The sequence below is a fragment of the Phalaenopsis equestris genome, unplaced genomic scaffold (assembly GCF_001263595.1).
Source record: "Phalaenopsis equestris unplaced genomic scaffold, ASM126359v1 Scaffold000022, whole genome shotgun sequence".
NCBI classification, from domain to species: domain Eukaryota; kingdom Viridiplantae; phylum Streptophyta; class Magnoliopsida; order Asparagales; family Orchidaceae; genus Phalaenopsis; species Phalaenopsis equestris.
Genome location: NW_018164464.1, coordinates 1,660,124 through 1,681,740, shown reverse-complemented (window position 1 = coordinate 1,681,740; position 21,617 = coordinate 1,660,124). Strand labels below are relative to the sequence as shown.

Sequence of the window (21,617 nt, the reverse complement as noted above, 5' to 3'; positions counted from 1 at the left end):
GAGATGAAAGACAAACATCTTAAAAAAAGAAAACCTACATCCACAAAATGAGCATACATCCACAACAGATCCAACTGAAGTTACAGGAAATTCTCCAAATGAACGAACAACTGTGTTGAAATTTGCTCTTAAAAGAAAAATAAAAATTAATAACACAAAGGAATTATGTGGTTCGGTCAAAGACTTACATCCACAGTAAAACATCGAACAAGTTTTATTAAACATAGTTATGCTTCTCAATGGAAAACACTACGACTAAAGTACAATAGACATCTTTTATATAAATAGCTATAATTCTCAATACACATCTTATATTTGATACAAATGGTGTGATACAAATGGTGTGAAGAAAATAAAGCAATACACATCATATTTGATATAAACCTTCTCTTATATGTCGTGGAACCCAATTCCACCAGAAGCAACTGCCGAAATAGCTCTAAAATATAAGCATTGTATCTCCTTCACTAAAATATTAGCAAATGCCGAAATAGCTCTAAATATATGAACTTTCTCATATAATAACCGAATCTCTAAAGACCAATACAACTCATAGCTATAAAATATAAGTACTGTATCTCCTCTCTACCCTCGGCATCAAAGGAAGCCCCTAAACCCTATCAACACAGAAATGAAAAATGATAAAATTCATTGCTAAGTAAAGAGTGGAATGTATGTAAATGAATTGCATATAAATTTCTCATTATACAACTGAGCAACATTCAAACAAATGCCCCATGATATATCATCTAACTAAAGAGTAGAATGTATGTAAATGCATTGCAAATAAATTCCACAATGAATGCATCATTTTCTGTTAACAGTGATCAGTATTTGCATTGCAAATTGAAGTTTCGTGTGTCGTTTTTTCTCTGCAGATAGGACGAACTCAAAATTTTCCATCTGTTGCAATCAAAAATAAACCCTAAGCATTCGAAACACTCAACAATTTTTCCACTCCAACATTTCAAACCATGAAGTTTTAACACAGGAATAGGAAGAAGTAATTTTAAATGACCCTCTAACGCATTGAAGCACATTCCAAGATTTCGAACCACCTGAGTTCCCAAATTTCGAACCAAAGTTTTAACACATGAACAAGAAGACAATATAACAGGTTCAGTGGAACACAAATCTAATGCATTCAAGGGATTTGCTCATCTGTCATTCTTGCGATATTACCAGAAAAAAAATCGCAGAAAACCCTCAAGAAAACCCTCAGATTCAATGCGTTCAATGCATTCCCACATAATCCAACAAAGACATCCTCAAGAAAACCCTCACGAAAACCGAATCTTGCAAAAAAATTGCAAAAAAAGCAAAGACAATCAAATCGAGCCACATAAAACCAACCAGAGAAGATTGAGTCATAAAACCAAGCAGAAAGCATAGCGGCACATAGATCTCACTAGAGGAACGATCAAGAATCGATGTTTACGAAGGAGAAGATCGGGGAAGGAGAGGGCGGGGGAGAGCGCGAGAGAGATTTCGCAGGGCACGGGAGGAATTCAAGCCCTAAACATCAGTCGCGAACGCCGAAAGCACAAGGACCCATGCGTGCGATCCGTAGAAGAAAATATATTAAGCGATTTTCGTCGTTTTGGTAAAGCGGGATCGAACGTCCTAACCAAACAGCAGAGCGGCGTTTTCAAAACGCCGCCGCACCCAAATAAGCCCTTAGGTGCCGATCTAATATAATCCTCCACCACTCCACAGTTAGAAAGTTATCTTTGCATACAATAAATACAACTACAAAAATAGCCATTAAGTCTACCCAAAATGGAAAATTCTATTGAAAATTGACTGATTGTATTGTACATTATGCAAGCTCTGCCCCAAACAGACTTCCAACTTCATCATTAATAGATAGCTCAACATCAATCAACAGCCTCTCATTCGAGTCCCTTACCAACTTTCAATATATATATTTCATTTTTTTAAAAGAAAATTGATATTTGGCAGAGACCCAAATATCTATTTCCCATGCGCATTTTGGCCCCATGATGAGAGCCTGTGCCATGTGCCTAAAATTCCAGAACCCCCGCGCCACAGTGAGATCGAACCCTTAACCTGAGGGGACATACAGTTACCCAGCCACCAACAGACCAATATATATAGGGACATACAGTGATTTCACTCTTATTTCTTTTTTTCTAATTAGGTTATTTTCTACAAGGGGAGTATTTATATGTTATTTTTTGGATAAGAGAATTTTTTGCTATTGCTATGTTATTTGGAGATATTTTCTCCTAATTTTCCCTATCGGAGTGTTGTATCTTTGAATTTCTTTCAGGTGGTGTGTTTGTAACCTAATAGAATCAAAGTGGTGATCTCTTCTAAAAGTTCGAAGACCTCCTTTGTAGTCCAACTTGCAACAAATTGTTGTTTGCCGCAAGAAAACAGTTGCTATCCTTTCCGGTTTGGTGTCCCATTGTCATCCGGGCAGAAATTTCAGTCGCTACCATTCTCTCTATCCCATCACCCCTCCCACAACTTCTCTAACACTTCTTTGCATTATGAAACGCCTTTTAGGAGCCGTAGAACAGTATCAGTTGGTAACAAAATCTGATAAACCCTAAATTTTAAAGGGATTTATCTCTCTTACCACAAACCTAAAATTTGTAAAAGAAAAAACAAACAACCCCACCAAACCCAAACTATTTCTACCACAATTCTACCACACCGGTGCTTAAGAACAGTTTTGTCTTTTATTAGCCTAAGGGCAATTTAATCTTTTGTTATATATTATTGTTTGGTATAAATAGGGCTTAATAGTTTTGGGTTAGACATGCATGAGAAAAGGACTGGAGTTTTAGGGTTAGAGGTTGGGAGAGATTTACTACCCATCGAATTGTAATCTTTGAAAGAGATCACATACCTCTCGAATTTTAGTTGCTTGTCTTTATACATTTGTGTAGTTGTTTGTTGCTCTTGCAAAAAAATATTTGTTTGCTCTAAATTTTTCATGTAAATTGTTTTGATTTGTGTCAAAGTGGTATCAAAGCTCTCAATTTCTGAAAAAATCAATAACGGGTTCGCAAATTCTAGCCAAATGAAGCACGACAATATAGTGGCATACCTGTAGCCGTGGAACAGTCAAGACAGGAACGTGGCAGTAAGCGACGAAAAGCTACTGCAATTTTATTTGGAAAGAAACTACGGTATTGTGAAATGCAGAAGGATCAGGATACGATGAGGGGAAATATTGTGGCGTATAGGGGACGCTTTTCGTGGCCACACTTAGCAAAAAAAGTCACAATTGGAGCTAGTAAGAAAGCATCGCGGCGCACGAAGACCCAAAACTCACATCCTTCCGCTCCATCCAAGCGACACAGTCGCGAGAGCTAACTAGATTGACGCAAAGTCTGGGTCGTGGCTTGTGACAGACGTAATCCAATCAAAAAGCAACATTCGACTTGCCCTAGCAGCGATCCGAGAAGCACGATGATTCGGCTTGCCCTAGCCATGATCCGAGTGACCGAACCTAGCGATTGAAGGCAAGGGATTGTGGTTGAAATACCTCATGGTACAATCGTGATTTGAGCTACCAGCAAAGCCGACAACAGATTTCAACACAGTTCCTAAACAATACAGTTAGTAATGATGATAAAAAAAATGGATGCTTTGGAGGGAAATAAGTGAAAGAGGGGAGCAAAATCAAATTTGGGATAGAAGAAAGGTTCTCATCCATAGAAAACCGATTCAAAAAATGATTGGAGGGCTTGGGGATGATGATGAGGCTTATTGAGATGCAACCCAAAATTCCGCAGGCGGTTCGATTTGCAAACCCTAACCAAGGGTTAACCGGAGAATCCTGGGCTAAATCGAGGGAGGAGATTAGACGAGAGGAATATGAAGAAAGCATCCAACATCAAGAACGCTCTCCCAGGGCTCCGATGGGGTGGATTAAAGATTACCGATGGAGGTGATCCGAAATATGAAGAAGTGGTTATGCAAGGCGTATGGAGTAGCATGAAGAAGAACGAACAGAAATCAGATGGGATATGACTGATCGAAAGAGAGGGTTTTATGCTCAATACATAAGAGGAAACATTGGAGGGAGAGGAAGTTGGGATGAAGGCGTGTGGGTTAGGAAATTAAAAATGTCAATCTTCGACGGGAAAGACACGTGTGGGTATATCGGATGGAGCAATATTTCATGGTGAATGGGCTAAATGGGGAAGAGAAACTTATGACAACAGAATTATGTTTGGAGGGGAAAACCCTAATATAATTTCAGTGGAGGGAGGCTAAATATCCGATCCGCTCGTGGAAAGACTTTAAGGATTGCTTGTTAGAACATTTTTGAGTCATTTAGTAAGGAGGCCTACACGAGCAATTCTTTGTATGAACTTAAGGAAAGAACTGTTATGAAATATATGGAGAGATTCGAGCAATAGTTAGAGCGGCTAAAGGGATTTCTGTAGTATTTGAGGGGAACTTCATGAAGAGCATAAAGCCTGATTTACGTGCAACACTTAGTCCGTTGAGATCGCAAGGCCTGGGAGAAACTATGAAATTAGTGCAATTCGTTGAAGATCATATTGCAATGGAACATGCTAATAGGAGTAGCATAGAACTGCTACAACCACAACAATAACAAAAGCTCAAATAGTGAAGTCCAAAGGGAGGCTTTACAGGACAAAAATCACAAGCCGCGACCTAAGGTGACACCCAAAAGCCTTACAGAGATAGAGATTCAGGAGAAGCAAACCAATGGATTATATTTTTAGTGTGATGATAAGTTTGCCCCAGGAAACCATTGCAAAAATCTAACATTACCAGTTCTCTAAGTATGTCAGAAGAAGGGAAAGGATGAAGACAAGGAGAAGGTTGTGGTGAATGAGGAACACCCTCACTTTTTTCCAACCTAAAGACAGACTGCCTTTTGAAAGGAGAGTATTGTTACACCAACTCTTAAGGATTGTCGTCTTTTATTAGCCTGAGCGCAATTTAGTCTTTATTATGTATTATTATTTGGTAAAAATATGGCATAATAGTTTAGGGTCATGAAATTAGGTCTTGAGTCTTAGAATTTCGAATTGTAGAATTTGGGAGAGATCGCCTACCTCTTGAATTGTAGGTGTTTATCTTTATGTATTCCTGATGAGTTATTTGTTGTTCTTGATATAAAATATTTATTTGTCCTAAATTTCTGTGAAAATCATTTTGATTCCTAAAAATAAGATTACTAAATATACTTTATATTTCATTAAAGTAACATTAGCATATATGTAAATTTTCCTAGGAGAAGGATATATTTGTATCTTTTGTGCATACCACACACATAACAACTATGTGGCTCAATTTTTTTTCTATTTCTAGGCTGAATATGGATAGTGATATGGAAAGAGACACCAAAATATTCTAACTAAAAGACTATTAGAGGTTCTGACAAGAGGCTAGACTTTAGTATAGCACTCCAAGGGAGTTTAATATTCTACAACTCATGAGAAAAATTTATTTATCAGGTAAGTTTTAATGAAAATAACTTCCTCCAGATATGATTTATTATTATTATTATTATTATTATTATTATTATTAAGAGAAAAGAGCCAAAATAATCCAACAATTTTTTATAGGTAGAGCTATAAAAAAGAAAATTTTTTTCGCAATATTTAAATAGGACTAAACCAGTCCACAGACTCTTTTATATTTAGATTACAATCTTACAGAGGCAATTTTTGTTCCTATTTAAATAATCTAGGGACTGGAGTGATTTTTTAGATAGACTGGGACCATTTTGGCCCCCCTCCAAATAATTTGGGAACCATTTTGGTCTTTATTCTTTTTTTTTTAAGGAAAAAAGGTTAATGGGCCATTTTTCTTTTAAACAATCCTATCTTGTTATAGTGTATTTACACTAGGTAAGTCATGAATAATATATTTCTGAATGTAACAAAGTAGTAACTAATTAATTTTAATCTTCTATATTACCAAATATAAATATTTTGATTTTACCCAAAATTGAATTTAAATAACAGATTGAAATGTAGAAATACTATCACAAAACATCATGTATTGGTTTAACTAGGTATATCCATGTGATTTTAGTACAATGGTTAGGTAGCTAAGGAAATGAACCAACAAGTTCCTACACATTCAGAAAGAAAAAAAAAACTTAACATTTGGAACCATGGAGAATGCCCAAAAGCCTCTATGGATTAATTCAAAATGATGAGAGCGCCTTCTATTGCTAATATAGAAGGAGATTGTAATGTGCAAACTCACAAATATCACAATGAAAATCTATGATATTCAACCATCTGAAAGAGAGACAAACACTATATTTAAACCTTAAACATGGATGACCAAAATAAAAAATGAAAAGGCCAAACACATCTTTATTTGAAGAAGTAAGAAATAACAAATACATATAAGTGACTCAATTTGAAGTACTCAAAGTTTCAAGATAGTAAGAGTCCATCCCTTTTCTTAACAAATCCAATCCTACTCCTCAAATCAGTCCTAAGAAAAATAATTTTAAGAAAAAATTGTAATGTATTTTAAATCTTGCCATCTTTTAACCTGGAAATAATTTAAAAATATGGACATTTTTATGGAAAGAATGTGGCATGAATATCTTCAAGCACTACAACCATATCAACAGAGTTTTTTGTAAAAAATAATTTTTTAATACTAGGGAATCAATTATAATATTTGAAATGTTTAAAGGTCTGGCATGTGATATGTGGCTCCTGAGTTAATTGCCTAAGAGTTGATCAAACACATTTAAAAAAAAAAAATCAGAACAAAAATAAAGAGTTACTTGAGAGTACAAGCAAGCAAACATTAAAAAGTGTCTTCATATAAAGCTTCCTAAGTTTTTCAATCCCTTCATGGTTAAGTCCTCTATTTTCATGTTCTTCACTGCTGTAAATTTGCTTTATCAAATAAGTATGAGATTTACCCCCTTATTGGGCTCCCTACTTTCCCTTTTTTAACATGTTAGTTTCTCATTTAGTTTCCAAAGACTATCCTAAGTTTGTCTTTCCAATGATTATCCTTGGTTTGACTTGATTTTTTGCATTACGTGTAAAATAAGTGGTTTCTTTTGTTACTTTTTTCAATGATTTAGATATCTTTACTTTTTTACTTTGCAATTCAATTTTAGTCAGCGAGATTGAACCTTACAGAGCATGTGGCTAAAGCATTATACCCGTTTGACATTATTTTGCACGGATTAGAGAAAAAGTTGCTTCGAGTAAAGTTGTTTCCTACCTGGATACAGTCTAAATCCAATTAGCATTAATTCCAACAAGAAAATCATATAACTTCTCCTTTTCAATAAAATTATTCAAAATAGCAAAGCACCTTTTGGGCACTTCATTTTAAACACTTAATAATGATCTACCTCTTACCATATACTCTTTAGTTAAATGCAATATTTTGTGATTGTTTTTCCTCTTCTTGTTTTATTTGTTTTCATCTTGAACTCATATAGCTAAATGCATCACAAGCTTCCGAGGTGCACTAAAAAGAGTCCTAGATCTCCATAGTTGTAGTCCCTAATGGAGATACATCTAGTCCCATAATCATGACATGAATAGAGACTCAGCAACATCCCAAGCTTCAAATATTAGATCACCACTTTTTGGAGGTCCCTAAAAAAGTAAATAAGCTTCCATTTTCTTTTTAAACATCATGAAAAGTTATAATTATTTAAAGTGATTCTTTTATTCAAACTATGCATAAGCAAACATTGTACAAATATGTGCACTTGCTGAGTTGACTGCACCTAATTATAGGTCTTTTTTAATAATATCATCGCAATAGAACAACAAGAGCTGTGGCTTCTAGAGAAATGAGAGGTTGCAGCTTCAGGAAAAAAAAAGAGACAACAAAAATGAAGCAGGGAGGATGCTATTGGAAGAATTGTAGAAGGATTGCAGTAATCAATGTTGTTAGAACATCTGCAGTTAGAAGGTAATCAATGTTGTTAGAACATCTGCAGTTGGAAGGTGTAGAAAGGTGGAGAAAATTGTATTCTCTTATTTCTTAATCTTCAAAATACAATTCTTTCCTTTATTATATAAGAAATGACTTGTGTAAACTTAATTATGTCTATTACAAATTACCAATAAAAAACAACTAAAAAAGAAATATAATTAAGTAAACAATAAAACAGAATAAAGTTAAATTAGGAAACTCGGAATTCCACACTCGCCCATAGATATTGTAAAGACCCAACTTGGCATTCAAATCAATTAAGCTGCCTAGAGCAAGAGATTTAGAACAGAGTCCTAGATCTCCATAGTTGTAGCCCCTAATGGAGATACATCTAGTCCCATAACCATGACATGAAAAGAAACTTAACAACATCCCAAGCTTCAAATATTAGATCACCTCTTTTGGATGTCCCTAGAAAGTAATTAAGCTTCCATTTTCCTTTTAAGCATCTTGAAAAATTATAATTACTTAAAGTGATTTATTTTATTCAACCTATCATAAGTCAAACATTGTACTGCACCTGATTGAAGGTCTTTTCGACAATATTGTCACAACAGAACAGCAAGAGTTGTGGCTTCTAGAGACAAATGAGGGGTAGCAGCCACATGAAAAATAAAGAGACCACAAAAATGAAGCAGGCAGGATGTTGTTGGAAGAATTGAAGAAGGATTGCAGTTACTGCTGTTGTTAGAACATCCGCATTAGGAAGGTGTAGAAAGTAAAGAAAAATTTATTCTCTTATTTCTTTATCTTCAAAATACAATTCATTCCTTTATCATATAAGAAACAACTAGTGCAAACTTAACTATGCCTATTGCGACTTACCAATTAAAAACAACTAAAAAAGGAACATAATAAAGTAAATAAACAAAGAGAATAAAGTTAAATCACGAAACTCGGAATTCCCCCATAAATGTTGTAAAAAATTAGCTTGGTATTCAATTCAATTAAGCTCCCTAAAGGTAGAAAGTTAGTGAAGCATCAACGACATGAACATGAGTTGGAATGTAGATTAAGTGAATAATGCATCAATTGACCTTCTCAGAGATAAAATATCTATCAATCTCAATATGTTTGGTCTTATCATAATGCACAAGATTCCCTGCAATATATATGACAAATTAGCTATCACAGAAAATCTTTATGGGATTGACTGTGGAGTATCTCAGCTCAATTAGTAACCTTTGGATCCACATTCCTTCATAGATTCCCAAAGCAAGTGCATGGTACTCAAATTCTGCACTACTTCTAGTGATCGCCACTTCTTGCTTTTTGTCTCTTCCTCCTCCACATGATAAGATTTCCTCGTACATAAGAACAATACTCAGAAGTAGATATTCCATCTATGAGTTCCCTTGCCCAACAAGCTTCATTGCAACCTCTTCCTCCCTATTGTTTGATTTTTAAACAATAAACCATTGTCATGGGTCTTTATAAGAAACAACAATATTATGTAAACCATCTTCATATATTCTTGATTTGGATTGTTTATATGTTGACTCACAATACCAACAAAGTAAGTGATATTAGGTTTGGTGGGTGATATGTAGAAAACTTATCCACTAATCTTTGGTGTCTATCTTTTTCCACTGGTATCTTTTCTCCCATAAATGTATCTTTTGGTTGAAATCCATCGTCTTTTAATAGCTCTAGGATGCACTTTCTTGGGGAAATCACAATTCTCATTTAGACACTTTCATACTCATAAAGTATCTAACCACTCCTAGGTCCTTAATTTAAATTTCAATGACAAGAACTTCATAATCTTCCCAATCTCTTTTTCATTATCACATGTCAGGATCATATCATCTACATAAAGAATGAGTATAACAGTCATATCTCCCTCTCTATGCTTTATGAGCAGTGTATGATATGGTCAACTTGACATTAAATGTACCCGTTAGATTTCATAGCCTTGGGAAACTTATCAAACTAAGCTTGTGTTAATTATTTGAGATTATAAAGTAACTTTTTCGGTTTACAAACCAGATGTTTATTTGAGTCATTTTTCAATCCCAATAGAATCTCCATATACACTTATTCCTCAAGATATTCATTCAAAAGTCATTCTTAATATCAACTTGAATCCCAATAGAATCTCCATATGTTTAACTTAGTTACTGGTGCAAAAGTCTCTTGATAGTCGATCCCATAAAATTGAGTGGAAGCTTTGACAACCAACCTAATCTTGAACCTCTCAATTCTCCCATCTGCTTTGTATTGACATTGAATCCCCATTTACACCAAATAGGTCTTTTATCGGGAGAAAGCTTTGTAAATGTTCATGTGTTAATTTGATTAAGTGTTTAGATCTCCTCTTCAACTGTCTTTTTTAGTTATAACTTTGAAGTGCTTCATGAATAGACTTGAGTATCTGCATACAATCAATTTTAGATACAAAAGCTTTTTGAGTTGATGATAACCTCGTATAAGCAACATACTCCTGGAAAGGACAATTTGTGCAACTTTCCTTATCTTCTCCACCAAATTTCACCTCCATCAAAGCTTTAGAGATGTGCAAATTCAGGTTTGGTTGTGAACGGTTCAGTGAATTTATTTCTCCTAGTATACAGACAAAGTTCCTTTGAAAGATTATTATTATCAATTTCAGGTTAGATGTTTTCAAATGGTGCCCAAGAAGATCCATTTGATCGATTTTGGGTCAAGCATTATGTGGTTTGATTGGTGAATGCGAACAAAGGAGATACAACCACATAGTTTTAAAGGAACGTTGGATGAGAAGGCTCTAATATTAAGGCATTTTTCCATCACAACATTGAGAAGCACTTTGAAACCAATGATCCTACTAGTCATTCTATTAATGGAGGTGACTGTGAAGACGACATCTCGCCAAAAAACTGTTGGGTTGTTGTGAGAAAACATTATAGACATATATAACTTAAAGAGATGTCGATTCTTCCACTCAGCTATCCCATTTTGTTATGGGGTCTTAACATGGAAACTCACATGGATGATATAATTCTTTATGAAGTAGAGTCCAAGATAAAGTTAAAGTATTTATTTGCGTTATCAGTTTTGAGAACCTGAATTTTATATTGAAACAAAATGTTAATCATGTTATGGTTCAATTTCAGATTTCTCCGTCATATTTTATATTGAAACAAAATGTTAATCATGTTATGGAAGGATTGAAAGATTTATGCAATTTCAGATTTCTCCGTCACGAGGAATATACAATTATTTCTAGTGTAATCATCAATAAAGGAGATAAATCATCTGACTCCATTAATGGACTTCAATTTTGAAGGTCTCGAAATGTCACTATAGATGATAGAGAAAGAACGTGATGGTTTGTACTAAGACAGATGATAAATATGATTAGTATGTTTAGCCGATTGACAGGTTTCACACGGATAAAATTCTGATTTCTTATTAATAAAGAGATGAGATTATCATTTTGCAACATGATGAAAATTAGAATGACCCATACAATAATATTATAATAAAACTAGACTTTCAATAGACTCAGGAGCATGGGATGAGGATGGTAGAGAAGACACTTGTGTGTTAAAAGAATAACTATCATTGAGTAGGTATAAACCTTGATGCAATTCAACACAATCAATAACCTTCTCTAAATCCACTATCTAAAATTTACAAGAGTTAGAATGTAATTTAGTAACACAATTCAAGTCATGAGTAAGCTTGTTAATATAAAGTAAGTTGCAATCTAATTAGGGAACATATAAAACAAAAAAAATCGAATATCTTTGGAAATTTTTACTTCTCATTTCTCAAAATTCATATGTAATTCTAACAAACATCGAGGAGATGAAGTCTTGGCAGTGGATGAAAGCATGAACGTCTCCGGCAATATGATCAGAAGCACATGAGTTTATTATCCAAGGTCAAAATATTTCATTGTTAGGGAGATAGGAGGGCATGACATCAAGTCGATATGCTGCTCAGTTGTGCTAGAAAGAAGTTTCTTCAATACCTCTAACTATTCCTTGGTAAAGGGGCTAGGGTTGGCCATCCCTTTAGAAGTAGCAACATGGGTCTTGTTGTCACGGTCCTTCCTCCCTTGTCCAGATTTGTAGGTTTTTCATGCAGTTTTTGATAATTCTCCTTTATGTGACCAAGTGTCTTGCAATGTTCACACAAGAGACGATTCTTCTTTGGCTTTGACTTATAGGAGTTGTGTGTGTGAGAAGAGTTTTCAGTGCTAGATGAATCCAAACTTCCTACCATCATAAGCTTCTTTCTACTTTCTTCTCTTCTAACTCAACAAAAGTTTCCCTAGTGGTAGGAAGAGACTTCATCTCCATGATTCTTCCTCTAACCTCATTTAAGTTCTTATTTAGACCTAAAAAAAACTTGATCATCTTTTTCTTCTCCACTATTGTTTTATACATCATAGCATTTTGAAGGCACTCCCATACATAAATATCATACATTTCTAATTGTAATCAACACTTTGCAAGTTTGTTGAAGTATCGAGCCACACTTAACTCCTCTTGTTGGAGCTCATGCACTTTTGTCTCAATCTCAAACAATTCTACAGTATTTTCGGTACTGGCATAAGTCTCACGGGCTACTTCCTAAATCTCTCATGTTGTTATATAAATCAAGAAAATTTCTCCACCCTCTGTTGTTATAGAATTGATCAACCAAGACATAACCATATGATCCTAGATTTTTCATGAGCGATGGTTATAATCAATGAGCTGCTAAATTATGTCTTCTCCCGTGAGATGCTCCGCTTTTCTATTTCCACAAATATACATAAACAAGGATTGTGATCATTGAAGGAAGTTGTGGCCATTAAGTTTATGATTTATTATGAATTGATCGAGTTTCAAGGTTGTTTGGACAGAATTTCTGGTTTTTGATGCAGAACTAACCTCCATAATAGAACTAGACATCATCATGTCATACTTTGTCATAAGCTATATACATGTTTATGGTTGGAAAAAATTCCTGGCTAATTGCGTTGTTTGCTTGAACGACAAACAATTGGAAGGCTGGGAAGGTTTCGAGATAGGAATGACCTGCAGAGAAACTGGCAGCTGCAAGAAAGAGGAGTCGAGAAAGACAGACATATGAGGGATGTTGCAGCAACAACAGAAGAAGGCCGATGAAGGATGAAAAGAGGGCCGACGGATGAGGGTTTTCGCGGGACTCAGAAGGAGCCAAACGATGCTTTAGACGAACCAGATGGGGCTAACCATACAAGCACTAAAAGCAGATGCACAATCCAGACGAGTGGATAATGCGGATGAGAAATCCCAATGAGCGAATGATGTGGACGAGTGATCCACAATGCGGTCGATCAATCCAGAAGAGGGGACAACGCAATAAAGCGATTCAAACGAAGTCAACGCTAGATGATGAACATTGGCCTAATCCCATCGAAGTCAAACCTAATGCTCTGATACAATGTAAAAAGCTGGAGAAAATCATATTCTCTAATTACTTAATCATCATAATACAACTCTTCCCCTAATTATAAAAGAAATTCTCTTATTTCCTATTAGGGCAAACTTAATTATGCCAATTACAACTTACCAAAGCAAAACAACTAAATAAAGAAGAACATTCAACATAGTAAAGCAAAAAAAGAGAATAAATCTAAATTAGGGAACTCAAAATTCCACATAAGGCAATGGTTGAAATTAAAAGGTTGGCATCATAAAATAGATTCAAAGTAACTGATGTCACAAATAAGTCGCAAGAGTAGTTGAGCAGCAATCATCAAGGTTGAGAGCATGAATAAACAATGCAGTTGCTAGAAGATTTATCGAAGGAAAACAACAATGAATGTTTTTGAAAGAATTGTAATTGCAATACAGCAGCTAGAAGCTTATAAGGTCGAGGTTGTAGAGGAGATCAATAGCAAACAATATCGCAAGTTAGTCACAAGAGTTGATGACCAACAATGAAGAAGCTGAGAGAAAGAATCCTGTTAGGGCTAATGTAATGAGACAGTTATTGATATTGTTTAGACTAGGCTGAAGAGAGCAAAAACGATGTAAGAGTATCAACGAGTAGAGATCTACAGCAAGATTGCTAGGGCTCATGTAAGTGTAATGAAGGCCAAGGGCCCAACATTAAGAAATCAAAAGGCCTATGCGGAAAACATAAAAGAATAAAGGAGTTCTTATTCATTCAAAGCTATTAATACAGGGTAATACACAGACTAACCTATGAAGAAAATGAGAGAAATAATCTATCAAAATAGGAAACGCATTTGCAGTCATACAACCTTAATTGAAACTCACAGAATAGCCCTCCAACTTAGAATACATAAAATCAAAATTATAGCAAGATTCCCCAAGTAAACCTTCAATGCCAAAGTTGGCCAAGGTTTCCTTCATCATTTGGTGCTTTCCTTCTATACCAAATGGTCCTACTTTTCACTTTTAATGCCCAGGAATTCCAACAGAAGATATAAAGAATAAAGTGATGAAAGAGCAATTAAAATTTAAAAATGAGATTGAGAGACCACCTGATAATCAAGAAGCTGTGGCAGCGTGAAGCAAGAGAGTATGAAGATGAGGAATCAATGAGCACGCAAAAAATACATTGAGAAGCATTCTTGATAAGAAACTTGTGAGTCAAAAGCTATTAGCATCAACAACAAATACTAGTGAGAAGCATGCAAGAAACCCGATAGAGTGTGAAAAAAACACCCAAAAGTAGCTAGTTCTGGCAAGAGAGTATAGAAAATCAATGTGCAACAACTAAACAATCATGAGAACTGGTGAGGAAAAGCGAATGTTCATGCCCAAATTATAGTGGTAAAAGTTGATCTGTTTCATGAAATATGAACTATCTGTCAATCAGGAAGGACAGAAATCAGGTAGCTAAATTAGGAGTTTTCTATAATTAGGAGCTTCTTTATTTAAATTATTTCCAATGTCTTTATTATAATTTATTTCCCTTTTAGCTGAATATTTAGATTAGGAATATATATTATTAAGTTACCTAAAATAGATTATGCACTTTATTTTGTACCTAAAATAGATTGTAAGATTATTATTTAATGAAATGAAAGTAAAGGGAAAAGGCATGCAACGAGCCTATTCAGAATTCAACCTATTTTTTTTTAAACTTTGACATGCAGAGCCAAAATTGTGCCCTAACCACCGTAGTTATTGGAGGACCGTCAAGGCTCCCTTCCCGTCGACCTTCTTGCTGGAATGGAGGAACTATTTCTTTGCCTTGATTCGCCCATCTAAGGCTTTTCATCCGTTGCGATCTGCGATCCTGTCCTTTTGTTGGCTCGTCCGCAATCCCGTAATCGGTTATCTCGACTGCGATTCAAGTCTCATCCGCAATCTGCGATCTCGTTCACTTAATTTGCTTCATCTTATTTGGATCCCCTTCGCTAGCCATCGCTGCTTTTGTGGCATCTTCGACTGCTTCATCCTCTTAAGCTTCGGCTTCGGCACTCCTCCTTAGATCGATGACTTCGACTTTGGTAAACCATAGATCTTAGGTTTTGGCATTCACGGTTTCGGCACTCTCGGGCTTCCTCTTAAGCTTCGGCTTCGGCACTCCTCCTTAGATTGATGACTTCGACTTCGGTAAACCATAGATCTTAGGTTTCGGCATTCACGGTTTCGACACTCTCGGGCTCCAACACTCTCGGGCTTTAGGATTTTTGGTCCTAGCAATGTTATCAGTTCCTAGTTGGCAAATTGATGCTTCTTGATCAGTCAACATCAATTTGAGAGGGAATGTCAAACAGAAATGATTGACATCATGACAATGTTATCAGTTCCTTGTTTGCAAATTGATGATTTTTGATCAGTCAGCAGCAATTTGAGAGGGGATGTCAATCAAGAAGGGTGAAAATCAGACAGCTAAATTAGAAGTTTTCTATAATTAGGAGATTCATTATTTAAATTATTTTCAATGTCTTTATTATGATTTATTTCTCTTTTAGCTGAATATTTAGATTAGGAATATATATTATTAAGTTATCTAAAATAAAATAAATAATTTATTTTGTACCTAAAATAAATTGTAAGATTATTATTTAATGGAATGAAAGTAAAGGGAAAAGACATCGAGCCTATTTAGAATTCAGCCTATTTTTCTCTAAACTTTGACACTATCATCTCATTTTGAACAAGAGCTGAGAGTTCAATGATCTGATGCAATACAACATAGTAGCGTGAGAAGCACTCATAGTTGCGAGCTCATACTTTGTAAGCAATGTTGTGGCTAGAGCATCGCTTCATTTTTAAAGTGGACTTTTAATATCCGTAAATGCAACAAGCAAGCACGTGTCAACATTATCAAGCAAAGCAAGAAAAAGCACAACATTACGAACAAACGATTTAAGTATAAAACAAACTGCAAAGGTGTAAGCAATTCAAAAAGGAGAACACCTTGTGTCAAACAAAACCAAGAAGTCCACCTAAGAAGAAAGCAAGAAACCCAACAATTAATTGTTTACCGCAAACCCTTTCTTGAAAGTTTCAAGCCTTTCACTAGAAAGAAGAAGATAAATATATCAAAAGACCAAGGTATGGTTGATGCTGAGGTTCTCCCTATATTTAAATTTTGATTTACAAGCAAAAGATTGATGATAAGTTCCACGATCCTCAAAGTTTTCCGTCCATTAGCACCATCAAACCAAATTTATCAGATTTTGTTAATTTCATGAGAACTGACCGACTATTCCTAGCCAAAGCTAATATGAGTAATAGGTTAAGCAATTCATTCTAACCAAACACATGTTTAAGCTTTCATAGAATCTCATGGATTCACATGAAAAGTTTATCTGGATGACACTTCAATTCAAGCACGTAGGAGTGGCACACCATCACGGAGTAAAATGCTGCATGAAGTGCAATGTCAACAAATAATCCAAAATGAGTTTTAATGGTAACCTACCACAACTCCTGATCCAAGGAGAGAGATGGTCTTTCCTTGCTTCCTCTCCTATTCAAAGAGATATTATGATTAACATCTCCCTACTTGTTTTGTGGATAAGGTGGCTAAGATACCGCTATAACTTTGAATATGAAATCAACTTTCATTCCTACTTTGTTACTAAATGTTATTCTCCTATTATTATAAATAGAAAGCTTATTTATACCTATAGAATTTTTTTTTCAAAATGAGAATTCTTTACTGCCTCTCATTCCTCTCACTCTTCACATTCGGTTCCCTCTCCCTCTTTAGTTTGTCTAACCTCTCATTTCTCCCTCTCTTACCAGTAAAATATATGTAAGATAAAAGAACACAAGGACAATCAATAAATTCATCCACTTCAATCAAAAGAATTTATTTTTATAGATAAAAAATGCGATCCTAATCAAACTCTAAGCCTAACTACAGATATTTCCTTCCTAAGCCTATTCAGATGGAGTCTTTGTGCTGCTCAACTTAAATATAATTGGCAGAAACACTATTGTAGGGATAGCCAAATAAACATAAATCAATACTCTTCTTAATCTATATCAACTCAAACTTCTGGCCCATTCATTCTTATTCATCCAACCCTGAAGCTCAGTTTTCCCATTTAACATTGCTTTAGTTTTGAATATGGGTTCTATAATAAGTAAAGCCAACAAATTGATGAGAATATTGATGGTTCAAAATTCATCTCATGCATCATAAAATATTTACAGTTTGATTTTAATCTCAATCAATACTAAAGATGACAGAAAAAAGAAACCTTGACATCGCCAGTTCCGGGAAAGAACATATCTCCATACTTGTGGAAGCTAACAGTCATCACCCTGTAATATTACACTGTTAGCACTCATGATAGAACATTAAACTCTACTCAATCAAATGTGATACAGATTTTTTTTTCAAAAAAAAAAAAAAAAAAAAAAGATGTTTCCAAATTTAGTAACTAGAATAACTCAAGTGTTTAGTTTACTACAGGAAAAAAAATAGAAAAGAAGAATACCTATCAGTAAAGTAGAAAGCCTCTTCAACTCCATCTCCATGGTGAACATCTATGTCGATGTATAAAACACGGGCATGATATTTCAGAAGCTCCAAGATACCCAAAACCAAGTCATTTATATAGCAAAATCCTGATGCCTCGCACTTTTTTGCATGATGTAAACCGCCAGCCCAATTGATAGCTATATCACAAAGTTGATTGTTCAATCTTCGTGCAGCATCTATAATGTTGAATGTGGGTTAGAAACATATAAAACAAGGAAAAGGTAGTTTGTGTCAATAGTTTACCTATCGTTCCACCAGCATATATTTGACAGAACTCAAACAGGTTCTCAAATACAGGGCAATCTTCACCAAGGTTATCTGTAGCAGTATGATTTTTTAGCAACATCTTTAAGATAAAATCTAAATAAAGAAAGTAACACAATTTCTACTAAATGGAAACTTTTCAGGCATTTGCGTATGAACGACTGCGTAAGATAAAGATATATAGAAAGATACCCATCCCCACATTAAGTTAAGAAGATGAAACATCCAGCATCAGCATTACTTTAATAGGATAATTTCCCAATAGTAAGGGAATTAGCATTGATCTTAAAGTAGCTCTCGCCCAAATAAATAATACAGGCTCATATAAATTTTCATTGTATTCTGATCCTAACATACACAAGTAACCCTCTCGATATCAAATATAAATCTTCTCTTCTAGCCTAACAAGCAAATACTGTTAACCCCATAAGCCCTTGAAAGGTCTCTATTATATTTTTTATGAGAACAAAAATGTATTTGCTACGAGTGCATCATGGGATAAATAAGATGTTTCAAACGATTTAAGCTTGATGCATACTACAACCACGGCAAAAAAGAAAGAGCACAAAATAATTGAAAGATCCAACATACTAAAGAACTCCAATCCATTAAAAAAAAATCTAGTTTGTATTACAATTTTCATTAAATAGGACTTTAAGAGTAATAATCATGGCTCAATCAATAGCATATGCATGAATAAACTTAGAATTCCAATAACTGCTGCAATGCTCAACAATTCTTAGTTACTTGGAGAACGTCCATTTAAGGCCAAAAAACTTTTGCTCAAACAACATATCATTTGGATCTGATTTGCTCAATTTCACAAATTTAGTGGACTTAGATTATTTGATATTTTCATACAATAACCTTTTAGATAAAAAAAAAATTACTTAGAACAATTAATTGCAATATAACCTTTACCGTGTAAAAAAAACTCTTTGAGTACAAGGTTTCATAGTTATATGTTATTTTTGAAGATGCCTTCCTTTTCATTTTTCTATCCAACATTGAAAGGTGTCATTTTTTATGCAATGAAGCCATAAATATATTTAGAATCACATATTTGATCAGATTAGCTAAAATATGATGAGCATGCTCCATTTGGCAAATAAAATGATGAACATGAAGGCAGAAATACAGATGAGGACGATATCTATGGTGACAATTATTTTTTAATCCGAAGGTAGATTCAAGAACTGTGAGACAATGATCACCATCTTCGATTTGATGTTGATTTTCTTTATTTTCATGGCATTCATGACGAGGTAGCCACTAATTATTGCACTATTTTTCTTCTCTACTTCATTTTAGATGCCAGTATGAGACAAGTGTTAGATTTATCAGTTTGTTGGTTGACTTTGTGTACTTATATTATATCTTCTTCTCTTTTAACTCACATAAATGCATGTATGTGTTAGGCCTTAAACATAAGATCTTATAATCAAAGAAAAAACTTCCAACCACTAGACCAAATGGGATGCAAACTTATATTGTATGTTATAGTTATGGACTTGTAATTGTGGACTGGTCAACAACTCCTATATTTAATCTGTATCTACAATTCACCTTTTTATGCCAAATGCTTTGCTTATCCTTACCATGAATATAATGATATGCTTTGTATTCTTATGCCATTGGCTGTTTCAACTCAATTAACTTATATTCTGTCAAATTGAAATCAAGGTAATGATTTTGAAAAGTTTAAGCTAATTTTAGGCAAAATATCCAGATTCAAAACACATCAAAATATCTGAAAGGAGAATCAGTTGAAAAAAAAATATGCTCTAAAAATTAAGTTAGCTCCTTTACATACTGGGAATCAACCTTGAACGAATTGATATTGTTGAAAAACAAGCTAAAAGTACAAAGCTAAGATCAGATAATAATAATAAAATAAATTTATTCCAATTCATACACAGTGTCAATTCATTTGCAAACAAATGCTGCGTGTTTGGTGTAATTCGGCGTAAGAAATCCACATAATCTGGTGTATGGAACTGGGCAAGCTCGACAGGAAATGCCTTGTGTGGTCTCTGCAAAATATAAAATAAAAGCTATGTCATAATTCAAGCTCCACTAAAATAGAAAGTAAAAACCATTCTTCTACGGAACTAACATATATTTCCATTTTCTTGTGAAGTTCATATGAGAGAACAAGATGATGTGTCATACAGAGACGATGTGGCTTCATTGGATGGTTTGGTCCAAAATAAACATTGCCCACATTCCCTGCAAGAGGAGTGCAATAAAGTATGATCTTAATTGACCATCAAAATAATCATCCATATAAGCAGATTTTAAAGGTGCAAGTGCAAGCTCTAAGACGGTTATAAAAGACAAGAAATTGATCGTTGGGCATCATATATATGGAAAACAGTATTGAATACAGAACAAATATCACCAGTCCTGATACCGGAGTTAACCCAAGTCACGAAGCAAAGACTCAATTTTACTACTGACTTAAAACAAGGTTATAATGAAGACTCGAAATAAAGAAAGACAACAAACAAAATAAAATCACAAAACAAAAGATTGCAACTAATGACTCAATAAAGAAGAAACAACATGCTTGATGAGGAGAGAGTCAGATGAGGGGAGGCTCGATTGGAAGCTGCGGTGAAGGCTGGAGAGGTGGGGGCTGCTTCGGAAGAAGTCGGACAGCAGGTTGGCGATAGTAACGGGGTCGAATCAACTACGTCTAACCATAGCTGGAGAGAAGCAGAAACGTCATTGGAGGCTGAATCGGCGGCTGCGGTGAAGGCCAGAGAGGTGGGGGCTGCTGTGGAAGAAGTAGGACAGCAGCTGGGAAGGTTTTCCAACACTTTCGGAGGGTGTACATCGAGTAGGGAAGCATTGGCAGCGATGGGAAAGGCCGGGAGAGCAAGGTAGCTGTTGTAGGGGTTGCGGTAGGCCGTCGGGAAGGGCCTGAAAGGGATGGACAGCAAGTTTGAGGGGCTGCGGTGGCTGGCTGCGGTGGGTGGATAGAAGCAAGAAGGTGGCTGACAGCAGTGGAAGAGGGGGTTGTGTTGGCTAGATTCTGATATGGCAGCAAGTAAATGGAAGTATGATAAGATAAATGCCTCGTTGAGGTCGAGCTACAGTCGGAGCACCGCTCGATCCCTTAAAGACAATCACTGCCTCAGACGAGGGACAGTCGGATCACTAATTTGATGTCGGATACAACCCTTGATTGGAAAATATCAAGGCTAAAACCTGAATCAGATATCAAAAACAAGACCCCTCACTCTAAGCACATCATCATTTATTTAAAATGAGTCTAGAACTATATTTTGGGCAATACTTAAAATAAGAAAGAGAATAAAAATAATATTTCAGATTTTAGGGAAGGCTTTTTGAAATAAGAAAATAAAATAAAATCATATTTTAGATTTTAAGGAAACTTTTTCAAATAATAAGGAAGAATAAAATCAGATCTCAGAATTTAGGAAGGAGGAAAAAAAATT

The 21,617-nt window shown here is 35.0% G+C and overlaps 1 protein-coding gene across 3 annotated transcripts in view; it reads right to left on the bottom strand.

Moving 5' to 3' along the window:
* LOC110018434 (histone deacetylase 9) overlaps nt 1-21,617 on the bottom strand; it is a 67,735-nt gene that overhangs the window by 19,441 nt on the left and 26,677 nt on the right. For all 3 annotated transcript variants that reach the window (XM_020715745.1, XM_020715746.1, XM_020715747.1), the window contains exons 2-6: nt 20,270-20,382; nt 20,069-20,186; nt 18,133-18,207; nt 17,846-18,065; nt 17,606-17,669 (exon numbers count right to left, since the gene is read on the bottom strand). In XM_020715745.1, the coding sequence (XP_020571404.1) occupies nt 17,606-17,669; nt 17,846-18,065; nt 18,133-18,207; nt 20,069-20,186; nt 20,270-20,382 (590 nt within the window). The remainder of the gene's footprint in view (nt 1-17,605; nt 17,670-17,845; nt 18,066-18,132; nt 18,208-20,068; nt 20,187-20,269; nt 20,383-21,617) is intronic.